This window comes from Periplaneta americana, chromosome 4 (assembly GCF_040183065.1).
Source record: "Periplaneta americana isolate PAMFEO1 chromosome 4, P.americana_PAMFEO1_priV1, whole genome shotgun sequence".
Lineage (NCBI taxonomy): Eukaryota > Metazoa > Arthropoda > Insecta > Blattodea > Blattidae > Periplaneta > Periplaneta americana.
In genome coordinates this window covers 25,529,246-25,550,982 of record NC_091120.1, presented here as the reverse complement: position 1 = coordinate 25,550,982, position 21,737 = coordinate 25,529,246, and the positions used below count along the sequence as shown (strand labels likewise).

Below are 21,737 nucleotides of genomic sequence, written 5' to 3'. Positions count from 1 at the left end.
ACACAGACATGGAAATACTGCACATCCAACCAAAAAGCCAGAAACTCAACACACTAGAACAATATGAAATATACAGACACACGAAAACACACCCCAACGATATTCTCAACACACAACTCAATTTCAAAACACATACTCTCTTTGACTCTACACTACGAACGCACCCACACAGGAAACAAGAGGCGCCAAGACCAACAACGACCAGTTCCGAAGATGACCGAAAATAGGTCGAAACATGTTAACAAGGTACGTTAAAATTTAACACAAGAAAGTTCTTATCATGCATATTCCGAAGTGATACAGTGTTAAAAGTTGTGTAATCAAGATCTATAATTTGATTATTGATTCCCTTGTAAATTCGCAACATAAATTTGATCAGTAATGTAGTTTTAAGGGAAATAACTAGAGGGACATAGATTTTTATGTATTTCATATACGAAGTGTGGGAAAATAAAACTATGCCATATCTTTTCTTGCAGGTGATCTAAACATGCTACACGATTCAAAAAGCATCAAAACAAGAGACTGCAACTTCTCACGGTTGACTGGCGCTCACAGTGTCTGTGCAAGGCATGCATACCATCGGATAATACAGAAACGTCCATAATCGACCATCGGATAATCGATTATTTGCTATAAAAACAAAATCTGGCATCACTTTGGGGTTAAGTGCAGGCAGCTCTCGTCTGGCGGCTGTGTGGAGTGCACTTGAGCGCATTCGGGGCGCGGGGGAGGCGGACACGTGACACGAGTGCGACACGGGAGGTGTGCGTGCGTGTGGGGAGGCTGTTTAAATGACTTTTAGGGTGGAAGGAGAGAGAGAGAGAAATTTGTTGTCCCAGCATCTGTGGCACGCGTCCCGGCTCAAGACGGTGATTCAGTCAGTCGTGTGCACGCGCGACGGGAGTCGGACAGGGTGGTCCAGCCTGCAGCCTCCAACATGCCCAGAGCCTTCCTCATCACCCACCGCCGGTACAACACGGTGGTGGAGTACGACCAGCGAGGTGAGTAGGCCTACCACATTTGCGAATTTCGGCAAAGGCATCCATTTTACACTTTTTCCGAACACTGCGTTCTTATTCTATAAATACTCCATCGCACATGCCTCGGAGATCTGGTCTACCGCCGTACTTCCTTCCGCTCGGTGTGCTGTTATTTTAAATCACTGTAAAGCAGCTTCTCGAGAAAAATTACCAATTTCTTTCCTTTCTTTATCATAATTTAGATAACATTATACCGAAAGGGGAAGTTACGGAACAGATGCATTATAGAGGACACCCTCACATATTATACGCAAAAAAAAAAGGTCAGCGGAAGTAATTAATGGTTCGATTAGCGTTTTTAGCATTCGATATTCGATAAGCATTAAATGCTATCAAATTAAAAAGATATATAAAAAAAAATTAACAGTTTGTTACTACTGATGTGATTTTAGTCAGTTTGTATTATATTTTTGGTCCAGGGAAAATATATTTTACTATTCCTGCCGTTATTTCCATTTTTAAGTAGGCTACAAGTCAACAATATGAAACTGACTGTTAATTTAGAAGTTGGCAACATATTTTATGTCGATCACAACAACAATACATATCGATAGTAGCATCCATACCATTCAACCAATAAGGAGATTGGCCCCTATAATGAATCTGTGCCCCGAAAGGTTTCAACAATATTAAAACTGAGAAAATGAAATTGAAATTCAGCCTCAATTTAAAAATAATATTTTTGGAACAGATACATTACAGGGGCCACCCATCACACATTATACGCAAAAATAAAAGTCAGCGGACGTAATTAATGGTTCGATTAGCGTTTTTAGCATTCGATATTCGATAAGCATTAAATGCTATCAAATTAAAAAAATATATAAAAAAATTTAACAGTTTGTTACTACTGATGTGATTTTAGTCAGTTTGTATTATAATTTTGGTCCAGGGAAAATATATTTTACTATTCCTGCCGTTATTTCCATTTTTAAGTAGGCTACAAGTCAACAATATGAAACTGACTGTTAATTTAGAAGTTGGCAACATATTTTATGTCGATCACAACAACAATACATATCGATAGTAGCATCCATACCATTCAACCAATAAGGAGATTGGCCCCTATAATGAATCTGTGCCTCGAAAGGTTTCAACAATATTAAAACTGAGAAAATGAAATTTCAATTCAGCCTCAATTTAAAAATAATATTTTTGGAACAGATACATTACAGGAGCCACCCATCACACATTATGCGCAAAAAAAGGTCAGCGAAAGTAATGGTTCGATTAGCGTTTTTAGCATTCGAAATTCGATAAGCATTAAATGCTATCAAATTAAAAAAATATATAAAAAAAATTTAACAGTTTGTTACTACTGATGTGATTTTAGTCAGTTTGTATTATATTTTTGGTCCAGGGAAAATATATTTTACTATTCCTGCCGTTATTTCCATTTTTAAGTAGGCTACAAGTCAACAATATAAAACTGACTGTTAATTTAGAAGTTGGCAACATATTTTATGTCGATCACAACAACAATACATATCGATAGTAGCATCCATACCATTCAACCAATAAGGAGATTGGCCCCTATAATGCATCTGTGGCTCGAAAGGCTTCAACAACATTAAAATTGAAAAAATGAAATTGCAATTCAGCCTCAATTTAAAAATAATATTTTTGGAACAGATGCATTACAGGGGCCACCCATCACACATTATGCTCAAAAAAAGGTCAGCGAAAGTAATGGTTCGATTAGCGTTTTTAGCATTCGAAATTCGATAAGCATTAAATGCTATCAAATTAAAAAAATATATAAAAAAATTTAACAGTTTGTTACTACTGATGTGATTTTAGTCAGTTTGTATTATATTTTTGGTCCAGGGAAAATATATTTTACTATTCCTGCCGTTATTTCCATTTTTAAGTAGGCTACAAGTCAACAATATAAAACTGACTGTTAATTTAGAAGTTGGCAACATATTTTATGTCGATCACAACAACAATACATATCGATAGTAGCATCCATACCATTCAACCAATAAGGAGATTGGCCCCTATAATGAATCTGTGCCTCGAAAGGTTTCAACAATATTAAAACTGAGAAAATGAAATTTCAATTCAGCCTCAATTTAAAAATAATATTTTTGGAACAGATACATTACAGGGGCCACCCATCACACATTATACGCAAAAATAAAAGTCAGCGGAAGTAATTAATGGTTCGATTAGCGTTTTTAGCATTCGATATTCGATAAGCATTAAATGCTATCAAATTAAAAATATATATAAAAAAATTTAACAGTTTGTTACTACTGATGTGATTTTAGTCAGTTTGTATTATATTTTTGGTCCAGGGAAAATATATTTTACTATTCCTGCCGTTATTTCCATTTTTAAGTAGGCTACAAGTCAACAATATAAAACTGACTGTTAATTTAGAAGTTGGCAACATATTTTATGTCGATTACAACAACAATACATATCGATAGTAGCATTCATACCATTCAACCAATAAGGAGATTGGCTCCTATAATGCATCTGTGCCCCGAAAGGTTTCAACAATATTAAAACTGAGAAAATGAAATTGAAATTCAGCCTCAATTTAAAAATAATATTTTCTCCTCATCATTACCTAAGCATCAACAGAATGCCATTAATCACAACTCTTTTTCATAGTAACAAAAAAAACTTCGACAACAAATTCTTACCTTAGAAACTAGTAAAACTTTCAACCAGACTGTTTGAATGAAATGTTGTTAACTGTTAACGAAAATTAATATTAAATTATTCACATACATATCTGTGGCCGGGAGGAAAAAGGTCTTAAGTAAAAATGTTATACTTTTCAGGAGAGCAGTAGAAAGATTGAAATTGGTGTCAATTATAGAGTTTTTTTAATTAAAAGTTTTTTCCTGGATATTATTTGTTTATATTTCTTCTAAAATAGGTAATGTTGCTCATTTAACCATTTTCTTGATTATTTCCAAAAATAGCCACACTTAAGCCCTTTTAAGACCAGAAGCCAAACTGTGTAGAAGGGACTATTAAACATAATACCTTTTTCATGTCAAAATAAATGAGAAATGTAAATTATTAGGAATGCAAAATGGTTCTTAAACATTATAGGACTGTTTACCCTGGTGCTTAAAGTTTTTAAAAGAAAGGGCATCAGTATGTGATAAAATGGCTAAAATACAATAAATTTAGACCTTTTTAATAGGGAAGCATGGAAAGTAAACATGTGATGGTTTGTAAGGAATAAAGTATTAAATATTCTTAAGTCCTTTATTTGTGTGTGCTCGATTCAAAAAGTACTTAGGACATTTGGTAATGCTCTACAAATCCAGTCAGGAGTCTTATTTAACTTTAGCCGTTTTACCAGATTGTAGAGAATTGTTTCCGCTTTCAGAATATATTGAAATCTCATTTTCAACAAAAAATTAACTTAAGACCTTTTTCCTCCCGGCCACAGATATATTCCTGGAATAAGAATTTGACATGCATTGCATATGTTAATATGCTGGTAGGTTTCTTCATTGCTGTCATGTTCACGGAAGACTAGATCGACGGGCAGTGTGTTTCCTGTATTTTTGCTTGCAAAGATCTTTATTGCAATTTCTCTTTTGTTTTCCACGTATCCTTCGGCAACCGCAGAGGAGTACTATCAATAATTTTATTATCTTCACTATCACTACTCATATTAAAAATTCAAAGAACATTAACAACAAAATTACAAATGTCTATTCTTATTTCATTTTGTTGATAAATAGTTGCTATGGAAACCATTAAAAATTTACAACCACCGCCTTCTGGAAACATATCTAAATATGATGCTTACAACTGGATTGTTTTAGTTTAATTTTCCATAACCAACTGAAATTTGTATATTTTAATAATGCTACCTTTTTTTCTGTAAATATTCGAATGGTGGTGAAAAGAAATGTATATTCAGTTCAATTTATTTGGCCATTAGACATAGAGTTTTAGGTTTCGTCAGAATACATTGAAAAAAAAGACATATAAATACATTTACACTAATAACAGAAACAGTAAAATTTAAGTAATACAATGAAAACATGAAATAATTTTAAACTTTTAAATTGTAGAAAACTAACTAAATTGCAATTAAAACTTATTTATTAAAATACAATGTCATACAAATTTGTGTTGAAAAACTCAGCAACAGAATAAAAGGGATTATTTAATAACCAATTGTAAAATCTAGTTTTGACACTATTGATTGGTAATTTATAATATTGACTTGGGAGCTTATTATATAATTTCATCCCCATAATTAAAAAGTTTGTATTGCTCTTGTGTAATCTACAATATGGAATATTAATTTGTTCACTATTTCTAATTTCATGATCATGTATATTGGCCACTAATGAGTAATTGTCGATATTTTGTCTAGTGTAAAGTACTAGATCATATATATACAGATTTATTGATTGTTAAAATCCGTGATTGTCTGAAAAGTGGCCGACAATGTTCCAGATAATATGATTTACATAAAATTCTAATGGCCTTCTTTTGTAAAATCAAGACGCTTCCAATTTTGGTTCCATTTCCCCAGAAAATTAGGGCATATCGAATTTTCGACTGAAAGAAAGAAAAGTAGGCACATCTTAAATAATTTTGAGAAATGCAAGTAGACAATTTCTTTAGCAAATATAAAACTCTTGATCGCTTTGTGCATATGTACTCGATGTGCTTATCCCATGTTAAACTGGAGTCTATAAAAAGTCCCAGAAATTTTGTGTAGTCGTCATTGAACAGTGCTTTCCTTTAGTCATTGTTTTATATCGCGAGCATACTCGTATAAAAAAGCATCTCTTTAGTCATTTGTTAAATGAATTACTCTTCTTTATCAGTTTTCCATTCAAATATCCTTTATAAATCAAGTTAAATTATGCAATACTTGTATACACGAAATCATATCAAAGAATTAAGTTCAAGGGTATATAAATAGGCCTATATAGACTGAATATACGAGTACAAATCATAAAAGAACCAAGGTAATGCGATTTAATCATTTTTTTCAATTGGTCATCGCCCTCCACTGAAACATTCGGCAAGGAGTCAGTTTTACCACAGTCTAGTATATACAGTCACGAAGCTTGAGTTGTTGAGGGTACTAGGAACAATAGACTGTGCCGATACTATTTCGCATTGTCTATTATGAGGCGATAGTAGTGATCCTAGTGTTTAACAACTATCTATGGATGCATATTTCCTACTACAGTCTAGTATATACAGTCACGAAGCTCAATAAATAGTAAATATGCATCTATAGATAGTTGCTAACCACTAGGGTCGCTAATATCGCCTCATTACAGACAATGCGAAATAGTACCAGCACAGTCTATTGTTCCTAGCACCCTCACAACTCAAGCTTCGTGACTGTATATACTAGACTGTGGTTTTACTCGCTCTTATACTAGATTCTTTGTCAACAATCGCTCAATCCAAGATGTCTCGGAGAATTGCATAGCAGTCAGATTTCATTGCGCTCTGTGTTCTGTTGTTTTAAATCATTATAATGTAATTTTCCCAGAAACCCAGAAGATAATGCTTTTTACACACCTGATAAATCTGTGTTCTATTATAATGGTTATAAATGGATACAATTGTGCAGAAAGAATCCAGCGACATTAAATTGAAAAGAAATGGAGTTACAAATCAATTTCAATATAAAGAATAACGAATAGGCCTAATTATTTTGATTTTCACATCAAGTAGCCCATACTTAGGAATTAAATAATTATTTTAGTTGGCTATTTAATGACGCTGTACTAACTACTAGGTTATTTGGCGTTTATTTTATTTTCTTTACTTGCTTATTTAACGGCGTTATATCAACTATACTAGGTTATTTAGCGTCGATGAAATTTGTGCGAGATGGAATTTGCCGAGATGAGGTCAAGGATTCGCCATAGATTACCTGACATTCGCCTTACGGTTGGGTAAAACTTAGGAAAGAACCCAACCTGGTTTTCAGCCTCAAGCCCAATTTTTTCATCATGATGGGGAATCAGTAACCCCGAAAGAAGCCTTGATGACAAAATTTTGTTCATACAACTGTTCTAATTATTTATTTATTTTAATTATACTTTAAGAATTTTTCTTCTCATACATGGATAACATTAAGAATAGAACTGTTTAAATATAGTACACAGTAAAACCTTGTATTTAAAGGCGTTGCATGATACGATACGATACGATACGATACGATACGATACGATACGATACGATACGATACGATACGATACGATACGATACGATATATGATATGATATGATATGATATGATATGATATGATATGATATGATATGATATGATATGATATGATATGATATGATATGATATGATATGATATGATATGATATGATATGATATGATATGATATGATATGATATGATATGATATGATATGATATATGATATGATACGATACGATACGATACGATATGATATATGATATGATATGATATGATATGATATGATATGATATGATATGATATGATGTGATATGATATGATATGATATGATATGACATGACATGACATGACATGACATGATATATGATATGATATGATATGATATGATATGATATGATATGATATATGATATGATATGATATGATATGATATGATATATGATATGATATGATATGATATGATATGATATGATATGATATGATATGATATGATATATGATATGATATGATATGATATGATATGATATGATATGATATGATATGATATGATATGATATATGATATGATATGATATGATATGATATGATATGATATGATATGATATGATATGATATATGATATATGATATATGATATATGATATGATATGATATGATATGATATGATATGATATGATATGATATGATATGATATGATATATGATATATGATATGATATGATATGATATGATATGATATGATATGATATGATATATGATGTATCATATCGTCGTTGTTCCTGCAATAACTGCTATGTATGAAATATAAAATTTTTCAGTAGGAAGAAAAAACACATTTATTCATCCTATGGCAGCCTTACATAAGGGACTGTGAATTCTTACATTTTCGAAACAAAGAAAATATAATTACATATAGGAGATTTTATTATTTGCTGTATCACTATTTAAGTTATTTAATAGAGCAAAAATCTGAAAATCGTTAAATATGTCACATAGGATTTATTGCAGGAACAACGACGATATGATGTGATGTGATGTGATATTGTATGATGATATGATATGTGATATGTAATGATATGATATGATATGATATGATATGATATGATATGATATGATATTATATATGATGTGATGTGATACGATACGGTATGATACGATACGAGTCCACACCTGTGGAGTAACGGTTAGCGCGTCTGGCCGCGAAACCAGGTGGCCCGGGTTCGATTCCCGGTCGGGGCAAGTTACCTGGTTGAGGTTTTTTCCGGGGTTTTCCCTCAACCCAATATGAGCAAATGCTGGCTAACTTTCGGTGCTGGACCCCGGACTCATGTCAACGGTATTATCACTTTCATCTCATTCAGACGCTAAATAACCTAAGATGTTGATAAAGCGTCGTAAAATAACGTACTAAAATAAATACGATACGATACATGATAAGATGTGATGTGATGTGATGTGATGTGATACGATACGATACGATATATGATATATAATATATGATATGATAAGATATATGATGTGATGTGATACGATACGGTATGATACGATACGGTACAATACATGATAATATATGATATGATATATGATGTGATGTGATATGATACGATACGATATGATATGATACGATACGATATATGATATATGATATGATATGATATGATATATGATAATGATAATGATATGATAATGATACGATACGATACGATATGATACGATATATCGCTAAAGATTTTTATCGCCCTTAAATGTCCATCAGCCGATTTTGAACCCAACGGAAATAATGACAGCCACTCGACTAACCATGACGACCGTTCTATATCGTGCATTATTTCGAGATGTGACACATGACGAGAACAGTTGTAAAAACCTCGCTAACAATCTATAAAATGCGCAACATGCACCGAGACTAAAAATACATGAGTAACATTACATGATACTTTATGATTAGCCTATTCACTTGGCCTGAAATCGATTCCGTACACTTCCAGTCCTTCAACGACTGAATACTCAGGTCCGACGAGGTATTTAACCTTGTTAAACATCATTTTCATTGCACGTGTATACAGGTTGGTTCAGAACTTATGTTACAAAAGATTATGGTAGATAGTTGGCACTCAAACAAAGAAGCAATGGTGTCCTATTCCCCACCGGTACGGCGCTAGAGTTGTTTTAGCAGGCAAACATTCATGCAAGGGCCAATGATAACAAGTACAGTATTATACACGGGGCATTTCAAACTGGCAGATCAAGGTCACGTACAAAGGTACAAACCATACACGAGTCACTGAACTGAAAACTGTAAACTGAAGCACCACTGGTAATTCCGGCTGTCCCAGCTGACTTTAGTTGAGGAGAATGGTTCAGAAATGGGGTAAACACGCGTGGCAAATGCAGTCCATTGCTTGACCTTGACCTTCCTGGACCATTCACCTCAACTAAAGTCAGCTGGGACAGCCGGAATTACCAGTGCTTCAGTCCACAGTTTTCAATTCAGTGACTCGTGCGTGTTTATACTTCTGCACGTTTGTACGTGACCTTGATCCGCCAGTTCGAAATGCACAGATAATAAGTTATTTAGCGTCGATGAAATTGGTGATAGCGAGATGGCATTTGGTAAGATGAGGAGGTCGTTGATTCACCATAGATTATCTGACATTTGCCTTACAGTTGGAGATAACTTGAAAAACAATCCAACCAGGTAATCAGCCCAAACGGGAATCGAATTGGCCCAACCTCAGGATCAGCGGGCAAATGCACTAACGTTGACGATGATGATGATGATGATGATGATGATGATGATGATGATGATGATAATGATGACCACGTTATATTAACGAGTAATAACGATTGCAAATAATATTCCAGTATACGAAACACATTTCAATTCGTCAGCAGCATTCCTAACGGAACCAGGTTGGATAGTCGCTATATTTCAGCACTCATTGTCGCTCGCGCGTGCCAGAGGCTCGTCATGGATATGAAGGCAGGGTGGCAGCCCATGTTCCATCTAATTTAAGCGACGAGCTGTAACGAGCGGTAGCCTGAAACCAGCCCTCATTCCTTACGGCAGTCTCAAGTCTTGCAGATATTTTTTTTTATTTTCTTGTTCAAGCAGACCAGTTATCCAGTTACATGTGCGTCTCGGATTTGTTATTTTTGTAAATATTATTTTAGACTTTTTGATTAATGTTATTTATATACGAGTTTGATACAGGGTGCGGCAACGAATCGGGCGATTTTAAAAACGTTATAATTGGTGAATGAGTAGATTTATTCACCTTTATCACCAGACTTCGAGACTTCGGACCCAATAGAGCAGTTCAGTGGGAAATCAGCATAACGGCGTACTGAGTACAGTGGTAAAGCGTACAGTGGGTGGGGGGGGTACTGTAGAATGAATGCCAACAAATAGCCTACGCAAAGAAAAACGCTCTGGATTTGAAGGTTCTGACGAATAATTTGGTTTTCATACAAACTGTGTCTGAAACTATTACACGATTAGGGAAGTCAGAGCAAGAGATGCCGGAAGCCCTCAAATTAATTGAGGAAATGACACAGAGAATTAATGAGACACCAAGTACACCGGTTACTGAACGTGTAAAACAGAAGTGGAAATCAATTTTATGTAAAAATAACGGATATGGAACATTGTGTAATATAAACAGCAAATTAGTGGGCATAGAGTCACCCGAGAATAAAGGACTGTCTCTTAGAGACTGCAATGATGTTAGGTTTCTTCGTTTTGCTCCTATCATGTCATGCGACGAAGAGCGCAGCTTTCCACAGTACAAACTGTGTTTGGCAGATAACCGAAAAAGATTTACGTTTGAGACACTGAGAATGTATCTTGTAGTACATTGCAATTCGGTACTGTAACTGCACTTCCTAAAGACGACCAATAGGATAAATGAAAAAATTAAAATGGCTACGTGTTTCTTACAACTCTTCGAAACCGACATCAAGCACTTCTTTCTATCCCTCATCATAGAACGTCTCTATACTCATCCTCCTACACTGTAGAAATACCTCGTCTCTGGAATTCGCTACCTAATGATGTCAGGGACTGCCGGACTTTATCACAATTCAAAATTAAATTGGAAAATTTTGTCTTGTTTAATGTTTTTTAGATATTGCTAGAAGTGTTGATTTGTGTTTTTTTTTACTCCAAATTAAAATCGCAAGTTTCTTGTTTATGTTAGTTAATTAGGATACAATTAATTATACTTAATCACTCATTTAAAGTTTGTGTGACTGCAACCTGTGTATATTTTTGTGTGACTTTACTTCGTTTATAGTGTTTTTTTTTTCTTTTTATTTCTGTTATTGTATTTGTATTCCTGGTGTTGTGGAAGAGAAGGCCTGATGGCCTTAACTACACCAGAATAAATAAATCAATAAATAAATAATAAATAGACGACAAGCTTAGTTTGCATAAATATGAGGTTGCAAATGTTATATAAAGTTTAAGAGCTCCTTCTGCAAGCTCGACGTTTTCATACATTCTTTTTATCTACAACTGGTCTGCGAAAAAGACTACTTCAACATGCTATCAGTAGGTACCTAGTCTATTGTATTTATTTATTTATATTTTTATTTATTTACTTATTTATTTATTTATTTATTTATTTATTTATTTATTTATATATATATTTATATGTTATATGTTTATATGTTCATTTCCTCCATTAACACTGTGTATAATTAAACACAAATGCTTATAAAAGATAGGAGAATAAATGCTTTTCACATTCTTTTGACATTGTCATTGTACATATGTGTGTGTTTCCCCATACTACCGTACTCTACTCTAAATAGCAACGTTGTTACCTGAACACATCTCTACCTTTCGCTACCTGCAACGAGTCAACAACCTATAGTACATGCACAGTAAACTTATTGTATCGGGTCCCAAGTCTCGAAGCCTGTTTATCACAGACGAAGACAACGTATACATACAAGCATTTACTTTACAAGCAATTTAACTGAATGAACAGTTCTTATTTTGCGAAAGTAACGTCCTGCAAATGACCACCATCCCTCTGTACACACTCGGTAAGTCGTTTCCTAACATCGCCCATTACTCTTTGCAGCATCTCCACAGGAATTCGTTCAGTTTCTTCCCGAATTGGGGTTTTCAACTCCTGAATCATGTGTAGTGCTGGAGCACTAAAAACATGAGATTTCAAGTACCCCGATAGAAAGAAGTCACAGGCTGAAAGATCGGGAGACCTAGCCGGCCATCCGATATCCCCGTGTCTCGAGATAACATGCTTAGGAAACAAATTCTTCACTGCTCAAAGTTACGAACCCAGGTCTTGATGGCATGAGATGATGAAACAGCATGATCGCGATGAATCCCGAACTCTCTCCAAAATTCACGCTGAGCGATCAGGTAACTGTCGCCGTTTTTGTAAAATGCTTTCACAGCATAAGCACGTTGCGATCCTGGCCACAACTCCATTGTAACTAAATGTTTCGAAGTGCTTTACCAGATGGCGTCACCCTCATACTACCATTACTGTTCAAAGTTGCCGGTGGCCAATTAATTTTTTATGTTAAAAATAATGCCGTTTGGAGTACCTACTTACTTTCAATTTCAAATATATTTGTACAAAACTGATAATTTGGCTGTTGCCCTGTCTAGTACACAATGAATGGAAGTGAATTTCAGGGGACAAAAAAATCTTAAAAAGAACGACTTCCTCTTTGTTTTATATAAACCCGACTTTAACTTTCAAATATCCTTGAAAGTTTCAAACCATGGATAGTATCTTATATAAAGTGCAATGAATAATATTTTTGATTTATCATTTTAAAAAGAAGTTTATATGGTGTCTTTCATAGCGTTGCGTTAAAACTGTTTTTATTGTGCCTCCTCCTAGATGTGTTCTAGTCTGGTTGAATGCAAGATCGTTAGATGGCAGCGGTAGCGAGCTTGCTGCACGACCAGTCGGTTTCTATTTCCCGCCCATGCGCTGATTCAGAGGAGGATCTCCTCCCTCTCCGTTCATTTACTCGCTTTAAAACTCTGCTTCTTTCTCTGGCCGCTAGTGCGCTGTTGTCTATGTGTGTTAACTGCAGTAAATGAGGAATGGATTGACTTTCCTCCACACAAACAATTCGCATCTTTCTCACAGTTTTCGCACAGCACATGAGCGTGCATCGTTTAAAACTCGATCAACCGAGTTTTTCTTATAGCTGTGAACTTAAAAATTATCGAATCTTCCTTGAATTTCAAGGCACATATTTTATTTGGTATTTACTTTCAAAGGAAGAAAAATGTGAGGAGGACGTTCCTCCCTTCCCTCCCCCGAGGAACCGCCACTGATACATACATACTTACATACATACATACATACATACATACATACATACATACATACATACATACATACACACACACCAGTGGCGGCTGATTGACTGAGGCAAGTGAGGCCGGGACTCAGTCACTTGGCTTAACTGAAATCAAATTTTGTGTTTTTATATAATGTATTAGTTATTTGAATGAAGCATATATCGCTGTAGAAGCATTTGAAAACTTTGACGTATATAGACCTGTTTTGCAGTAAAATTTGTTCCTGAGGCCGGGATCGCTAGTGCCGGGTCTGGCTTGTGATGTATATAGACCTGTTTTGCAGTAAAATTTGTTCCTGAGGCCAGAATCGTTCGTGCCGGGTTTGGCTGAATGCATTTCATGTCCTTTCGCGGGCTTTGAGTTTACGCTTAAAACGTTGTAGCTGAGGCACAATTCGGCTGGCCTGGTCAGGTTTCACTCGTCCCATCCATGGGCCGGCCTCAAGGGTAGAGTGGGGTGGGAATAGCAGTGGTGACTTGTCTTCCTAACTAGGCCATAAATAACAAAATTCCAGCTCTTTGGCAGGCAGAAACCCACTCGAGATTCTCTCCCCCTATGTCTCAGTTTATGACATAAGCGAGGGTGTTCTACTATTGTACTTCGTAGTACAGTAATGAATCTGGGCCAATGTTGTTATGTATTTCGGGAAAATATAAACAGAAACAAATGAGAGAAATAATGCTGGTGCAGTTAATTCATTGTTAGAGCGTCCTTTTTCGAGAAGAAATAATAATGAAAGAAAGGAAGTTTTAAATAAAGAGAGAGACTACCGAGATACCTACGACATCGCTGATAATTTTTCTGACACATAATCTTAAAACGCGAGTTTCTATTGCATCCTGGTATGGACAACATAAATGGTTATGTGGTAATGTGATGCAAAATAAACTTCTCTTGGCCTTGTTTGTTGCTGTCAAAGGAAAAAATAAAAAGAAAAGAAAGAAAGGGGAATTTCAACACATATGGGTTGCTTCATCACACTGAAACAATCACTGAAACTCAGAGCATGACAGCTTATTTGGTGAGTGAAATTATTATTTTTCATTGATAGTAATAAGAATAGACTAATAATAGTAATAGTAATAATAATAATAATAATAATACAGTAATAATGATATTAATAATATAATAACAATAATAATTAATATCATAAACAAACATTTCCTATCGGAGGCACTTAAACTAGTTGCATCTGGCCTCACCGAGGATTTTGATCACCGGCCGCTACTGATACATACATACATACATACATACATACATACATACATACATACATACATACATACATACATACATACATACACTTACATACACACATGCATACAGTACATTTGGCGTAAGAAGTCTTAAAATAAATCAGTTTATAGGTACGCAGTATTCATTATAATTATAGAAAATGGTGTTGCAGTTTATTACCTAAAATGGCTAGTCTCTCGGTTTGCTTGTTTTCTTTTACGTCGTGTTGCCGTCAGCAGATGGCGACTCGGCATGAAATAAAAGGAGGAACAATGGGCGTTGAAACGCACCGGCGCGGCGCGGCGTGGCGGGGGATGGGGTAGAGTTTCAGCAAGACGTCCGCGGCGTCGGCGCTGGTGCATCATGGGCACGTGCTCCGTGTACATTTAACATCTTTAAAGTACGGAGCGGCGCGCTCAAGGTTGCTCGGGTATTTAAACTTTAAAGCCGAGTTCAGTCTGGCTCAGTTCGTGCTTCTCTTTCTAGTGTCCTGACCACTAAATAAAATTAGCAGTCATTTTAAATGAGTTAGTGTCCAGCCGTCAATTTCGACTTGACGTTGGGCAGAAAGACCGAACCCTGTCCATCATTTTACTAAGTCACATACAGCAATATCACAAGTGCTGATAGTTTCCCAGTAATATAATTAAACTTAACGAATGTTTCTGTCAGAATTATCTTATGACAAGAAACACGAGTTTAAAAGCGAAATTAAATTAGGCCTTACTTACTTATGGCTTTTAAGGAACCCGGAGATTCATTGCCGCCCTCACATAAGCCCGCCATCAGTCTCTATCCTCAACAAAATTAATCCAATCTCTACCGCCATATCCCACCTCCCTCAAATCCATTTTAATATTATCCTCCCATCTATATCTCGGCCTCCCAAAAGGTCTTTTTCCCTCCGGCCTCCCAACTAACACTCTATATGCAATTCTGGATCCACCCATACATACTACATGCCCTGCCCATCTCAAACGTCTGGATTTGATGTTCCTAATTATGTCAAGATCCCGTGCCGTGGCGTTGTGATCTAAGGCATCCTGCCTGGAACTCGCGTTACGGAATGCACGCTGGTTCGAATCCTCATGGGAGAAGAAATTTTCTCATGAAATTTCGCCAGTGTATGGGACCGGTGCCCACCCAGCATCGTGATGCACTTGGGGAGCTACGATAGGTAGCGAAATCTGGTTACGCAAACTAGCTATAACGGCTGGGGGGGGGGCCATCGTTCTAACCACACGATACCTCCATTCTGGTTGGATGATTCTCCACCTCTGCTTCGGCATGTGGCCGTGAGGTCAGCAGCCGGCTGGTCGGTCTTGGCCCTTCGTGAGCTGTAGCGCCACGGATTATTATTATTATTATTATTATTATTATTATTATTATTATTATTATTATGTCAAGTGAAGAATACAATGCGTGCAGTTCTGCGTTGTGTTTCTCCATTCTCCTGTAACTTCATCTTAGCCCCAAATATTTTCCTTAGCACCTTCTTCTCGAACACCCTTAACCTCTGTTCCTCTCTCAAAGTGAGAGTCCAAATTTCACAACCATACAGAACAACCGGTAATATAACTGTTTTATAAATTCTAATTTTCAGTTTTTGTGAGAGCAGACTGGATGACAAAAGCTTCTCAACCGAACAATAACAGTCATTTCTCATATTTATTCTGCGTTTAATTTCCTCCCGAGTGTCATTTATGTTTGTTACTAATGCTCCAAGATATTTGAATTTTTCCAACTCTTCAAAGGATAAATTTACAATTTTTATATTTCCATTTCGTACAATATTCTGTGTTGTGGGTCCCTATCACCACGGCATGGCGCGTCCTCAGGTTGCGGATAAAGGAGACGGCCTCCAGATCTTTGTTTATTTATTTATTTACTTATTTATTTATTTATTTTATTTATTTATTTACGCAGTTGATACAGCGTTGTTAAATAACCCACCAAAATATATTAACATTTAATATTTAATTAGTCTCGACTAATATTAACAGAATTGTACAATGTAAAGGATTCAAGTATCTGAAAAAGAATATAAAATATGTGAAACATTTTTTTTTCCTGAACGATAATAGATCTGTAACGAATATGGTGGTGGACATTTACGCAACTCCATGATGAGTAATCACTTGAATTACCTGATGCAAGTGAAATCTAAACTGGCTTCAGTATTTTCGAAATGACAGATTTAAGCCGCTGCGCTGGTTCGTTTGCCCTCAACCTTCACCTGCAGAAGGCAGAGCAAACCAGAGAAGCGAAAAGCTGCGGCGTGAACTTGTCCAACGACCCGAAATAGATCCGTGCGTATGGTTTCAGTCAAAATAAAAATAGTCGGCAGATCATAAATCCTCAAGATTAAGTGATTAAACTGAGAAGGCAGACAAGTGTTTGAGGTATATCCTGACACTTTACAATAATACTGTAATTTATTTGTATTAGGTCTACTTCTGTTTTGGAAAAGGAAATTATAATTTGGTTATTTCTTCTTTAAACGTATTGAGAAACTGTAACTCACTGGTTAGATCAGCTCAAGAGCTTCTGGCACATCTGAGTGATAAGATATCGGTATCTCCATGTTACATTCCAAATGAAGTTTAAATATATGAATACATATCAACAAACAATACTAAATTACTTTATGCTGAAACACATGTCTTCACTAAATCTTATTACATCACAGTACACTACACAACACAACATTATATTGAACTAAATTGTGTTAACATTTATTATATTCCACTACATTAAACAAAATTATATAGAACTACATTAAACTACACTATATTGCAACACACTACATTATACACTATCTACCAAAAAGTAATTGGGCACTGTTTTTGTTCCTTTAGAACCTCGTGGTACCACATCTTGTTATAACAGCAGCCACCCTGTCAGGCATGCTCTCCACTAGTTTGTGTAGGATATCCACTGGAATGCGTCGCCATTCCTCTTGCAACATGGCACTCAGTTGGACAATGGAAGTTGGCCGCATCTCCCGAGACCTCAATCGCCGGTCCAATTCGTCCCAAAGGTGCTCAATGGGATTGAGATCAGGACTCTGTGCAGGCCAGTCCAACCGGTGAACATTATTGTCTGCATACTACTACATAGTAGCCGCCGAAACATGAGGCAAACTTCAATTGTCCAACTGAGTGCCACGTTGCAAGAGGAATGGCGACGCATTCAGTGGATATCCTACACAAATACTAGAGAAGAGCATGCGTAACAGGGTGGCTGCTGTTATAGCAACAAGAGGTGGTGCCATGAGGTTCTAAAGGGACAAAAACAGTGCCCAATTACTTTTTGGTAGATAGTGTACATATACCATATAATATATCGTTACACATGCAATACTACATTATATAGGCTATCACTAAATTGCATTAAAACATATTATATTGCACTACATTAAACTAAATTGCATTACAAAGCAATACACTACATTAAATAATATTACATCTCAGTACACTACACAATTCTACATTATATTGCATTACATTAAACTAAACTGCATTACAATGCAGTACACTACACACTATATTATATTACATTGTATGTGACATTGTTTGGGGCAGAAACATGGACATTACGACGAAGTGAAGAGAAACAAATAGAAGCATTGGAAATGTGGATATGGAGAAGAATGGAGCATGTGAAATGGACACACAGAATAAGAAATGGAATTGTGTTGGAAAGAGTGGGTGAAGAAAGAATGATGCTGAAACTGATCAGAAAGAGAAAAAGGAATTGGTTGGGTCACTGGATGATAAGAAATTGCCTACTGAAGGATGCACTGGAAGGAATGGTGAACAGGAGAAGAGTTCGGGGGAGAAGAAGACATCAGATGATGGACGACATTAAGATATATGGATCAAATGCGGAGACTAAGAGGAAGGCAGAAAATAGGAAAGATTGGAGAATGCTGGGTTTGCAGTGAAAGACCTGCCTATGGGAAGAATATGTATGTATGTATGTAGGCCTATTTATTTATTTATTTATTTATTTATTTATTTATTTATTTATTTATTTATTTATTTATTTATTTATTTATTTATTTATTTATTTATTTATTTATTTATTTATTTATTTATTTATTTATTTATTTATTTATTTATTTATTTATTTATTTATTTATTTATTTATTTATTTATTTATTTATTTATTTATTTATTTATTTATTTATTTATTTATTTATTTATTTATTTATTTATTTATTTATTTATTTATTTATTTATTTATTTATTTATTTATTTATTTATTTATTTATTTATTTATTTATTTATTTATTTATTTATTTATTTATTTATTTATTTATTTATTTATTTATTTATTTATTTATTTATTTATTTATTTATTTATTTATTTATTTATTTATTTATTTATTTATTTATTTATTTATTTATTTATTTATTTATTTATTTATTTATTTATTTATTTATTTATTTATTTATTTATTTATTTATTTATTTATTTATTTATTTATTTATTTATTTATTTATTTATTTATTTATTTATTTATTTATTTATTTATTTATTTATTTATTTATTTATTTATTTATTTATTTATTTATTTATTTATTTATTTATTTATTTATTTATTTATTTATTTATTTATTTATTTATTTATTTATTTATTTATTTATTTATTTATTTATTTATTTATTTATTTATTTATTTATTTATTTATTTATTTATTTATTTATTTATTTATTTATTTATTTATTTATTTATTTATTTATTTATTTATTTATTTATTTATTTATTTATTTATTTATTTATTTATTTATTTATTGCACTACATTACGCTAAACTGCATTACAATTTAATGCACTACATTAAATAATATTAAAACGTAGTGCAGTACATTATACTGAAACACATTATACTAAATCACATTACAATATAATAATTTACATTAAACAATATTAGATCGCAATACATCACACAATAATAATAATTCGTGGCGCTACAGCCCGTGAAGGGCCTAGACCGACCAACCGGCTGCTGGCCTCACGGCCACATGCCGAAGCAGAGGTGGACGATCATCCAACCAGAATGGAGGTATAGTGTGGTTAGCACGATGATCCTCCCAGCCGTTATAGTTGGTATTCGCAACCGGATTTCGCTACCTATCGTAGCTCCCCAAGTGCATCACGATGCTGGGTGGGCACCGATCCCATACACTGGCCGAAATTTTATGAGAAAATTTCTTCCCCCATGAGGACTCGAACCAGCGCGCATTCCGTAACGCGAGTCCTAGGCGGGATACCTTAGACCGCGACGCCACGGCGGGGGACACACCACACAATATTAGAGTATATAATCGTTGATTTTATGAAATCTCCTATGCTATGTGACTTCAGAAAATAATTTTTTAGGATGAATAAAAAATTAATTAAGGATCTATAGGCCTTCCCTGATCCTCGATGATGTCAGTTATGTTCATCATATTTACCAACATTTTCTACCGAATTAATATTTTTATGTAAGTTCATTAATGTTTAATTAATCTCTTTTTCCTCCTGAAAACTGTCTGTTTCATGATTAGCATGCCATCTGGCATTATTTGCAACGCGACGAAAGCCAACCAGACGTCCACACAAAAGCAGCCAATTGGCACAGCGGCCCCGATATAGACGTACCAATAACAATCTGGTGCAGAGTGATGCCTGATATTACTGCAGTAGACTTACAAAATTATAACGTAAGCAAACATTTCTGAAAGTACTTTGATTTGCGAGTGCTATGACATGTTGTGGAATATACAGGGTGGAAGTTAAATAGCCTTGCAGATTTCCAGAGTGAATAGCTTATGTTGTATGTAACAAAAAACTATCATATCATATTGATGGAAAGTTCATAGTTTTTCAGAAAAAAATGTTTCCCCCCCCCCCAAATGTTTAACAATCTCTTATTCGGTAACTATTGCGAATAGGATCGTGATTTTTGTCCATATCGATAGGAATCTAATAAAGAATAATTTATCCCTCTGGCGTATTTCAATAGCGTGGGCGGTTTTCGTATAAATTTAATTTTTAAAACCTCTATATTCAAGTCACTGCACATACGAGCAAGTGGCAACGTTTTGACAGAGAGCAACTCACCTACCGAGACACATCGAGTTCGTTGACCTCTTACATCTGTATCACACTGTATCACAAGTAGAGTGTGTTAGCGGTGATGTCGGACTGCTAAAACTTTCAACTTAATTTCCTAATTAACCGTGCATTTAATCACAAAACGCAATATAGGTTTTCTATTCATTTACGTGTACTCTAAACGACATTTCATACTAGTTGAGAGGATGCGAAGGCATTTCTTTCCCCTTCTACTTGCCCTGAGTCCGTCAGTAACAGAGCAGTAACTGTTACCTCTTATACCTGCACCCCCCAAGTTGTACTCACAAGAAAATAAAATATTAAATAAAGTACATAAGTTAATATAAAATAGAGTGGCACTGATATTTAACAATTACATGTTTGAGTATATTTTAGTGTCGTTCTTACAATATTTTCAACTAAAAATTAAATTAAGAAATGTTAGTTTGTGTTATGAAGTCGGGGAGGGGGTGACACAGTGCAGACTGTCCCTTTGTGTATGCTGCAGAGTAGTAACTAGCGGTGGAGAAAACATTTACCTTCTGCTATCAGTAGCTTTTTCATCTGCCAGTTGATATAAACAGCAATAAGATGAAATATAAATGGTTAGTATAGAGTCTCGATTACCGGTAAACATTTTCAATAATACAATTTTCCACTATGTTGCAAGTCAATTAGTCGAACGTTAGTAAGATGGACAGTAGCATCTTCCCCTTCACGGATGGTAGAGAGTGTGGGTAGAGGGGAATTCCTATCAACCAAACTGAAATGGGGATTACATCCCTTTCAATATGCAAGGTCATTTCACTTCCACCCTGTGTGTATTACAGGCAC

General features: G+C 34.8%; 1 protein-coding gene across 2 annotated transcripts in view; it reads left to right on the top strand.

The window, feature by feature from the left end:
* LOC138697629 (transcriptional repressor scratch 2-like) overlaps nucleotides 1–21,737 on the top strand; it is a 45,586-nt gene that overhangs the window by 5,415 nt on the left and 18,434 nt on the right. Inside the window, exon 2 of one of the 2 annotated variants that reach the window (XM_069823043.1) lies at nucleotides 480–1,004. In XM_069823043.1, the coding sequence (XP_069679144.1) occupies nucleotides 941–1,004 (64 nt within the window). In that variant the 5' untranslated portion in view covers nucleotides 480–940. Of the gene's footprint in view, nucleotides 1–479; nucleotides 1,005–21,737 lie in introns of those variants that run through there. The other variant, XM_069823042.1, reaches the window with a different exon arrangement.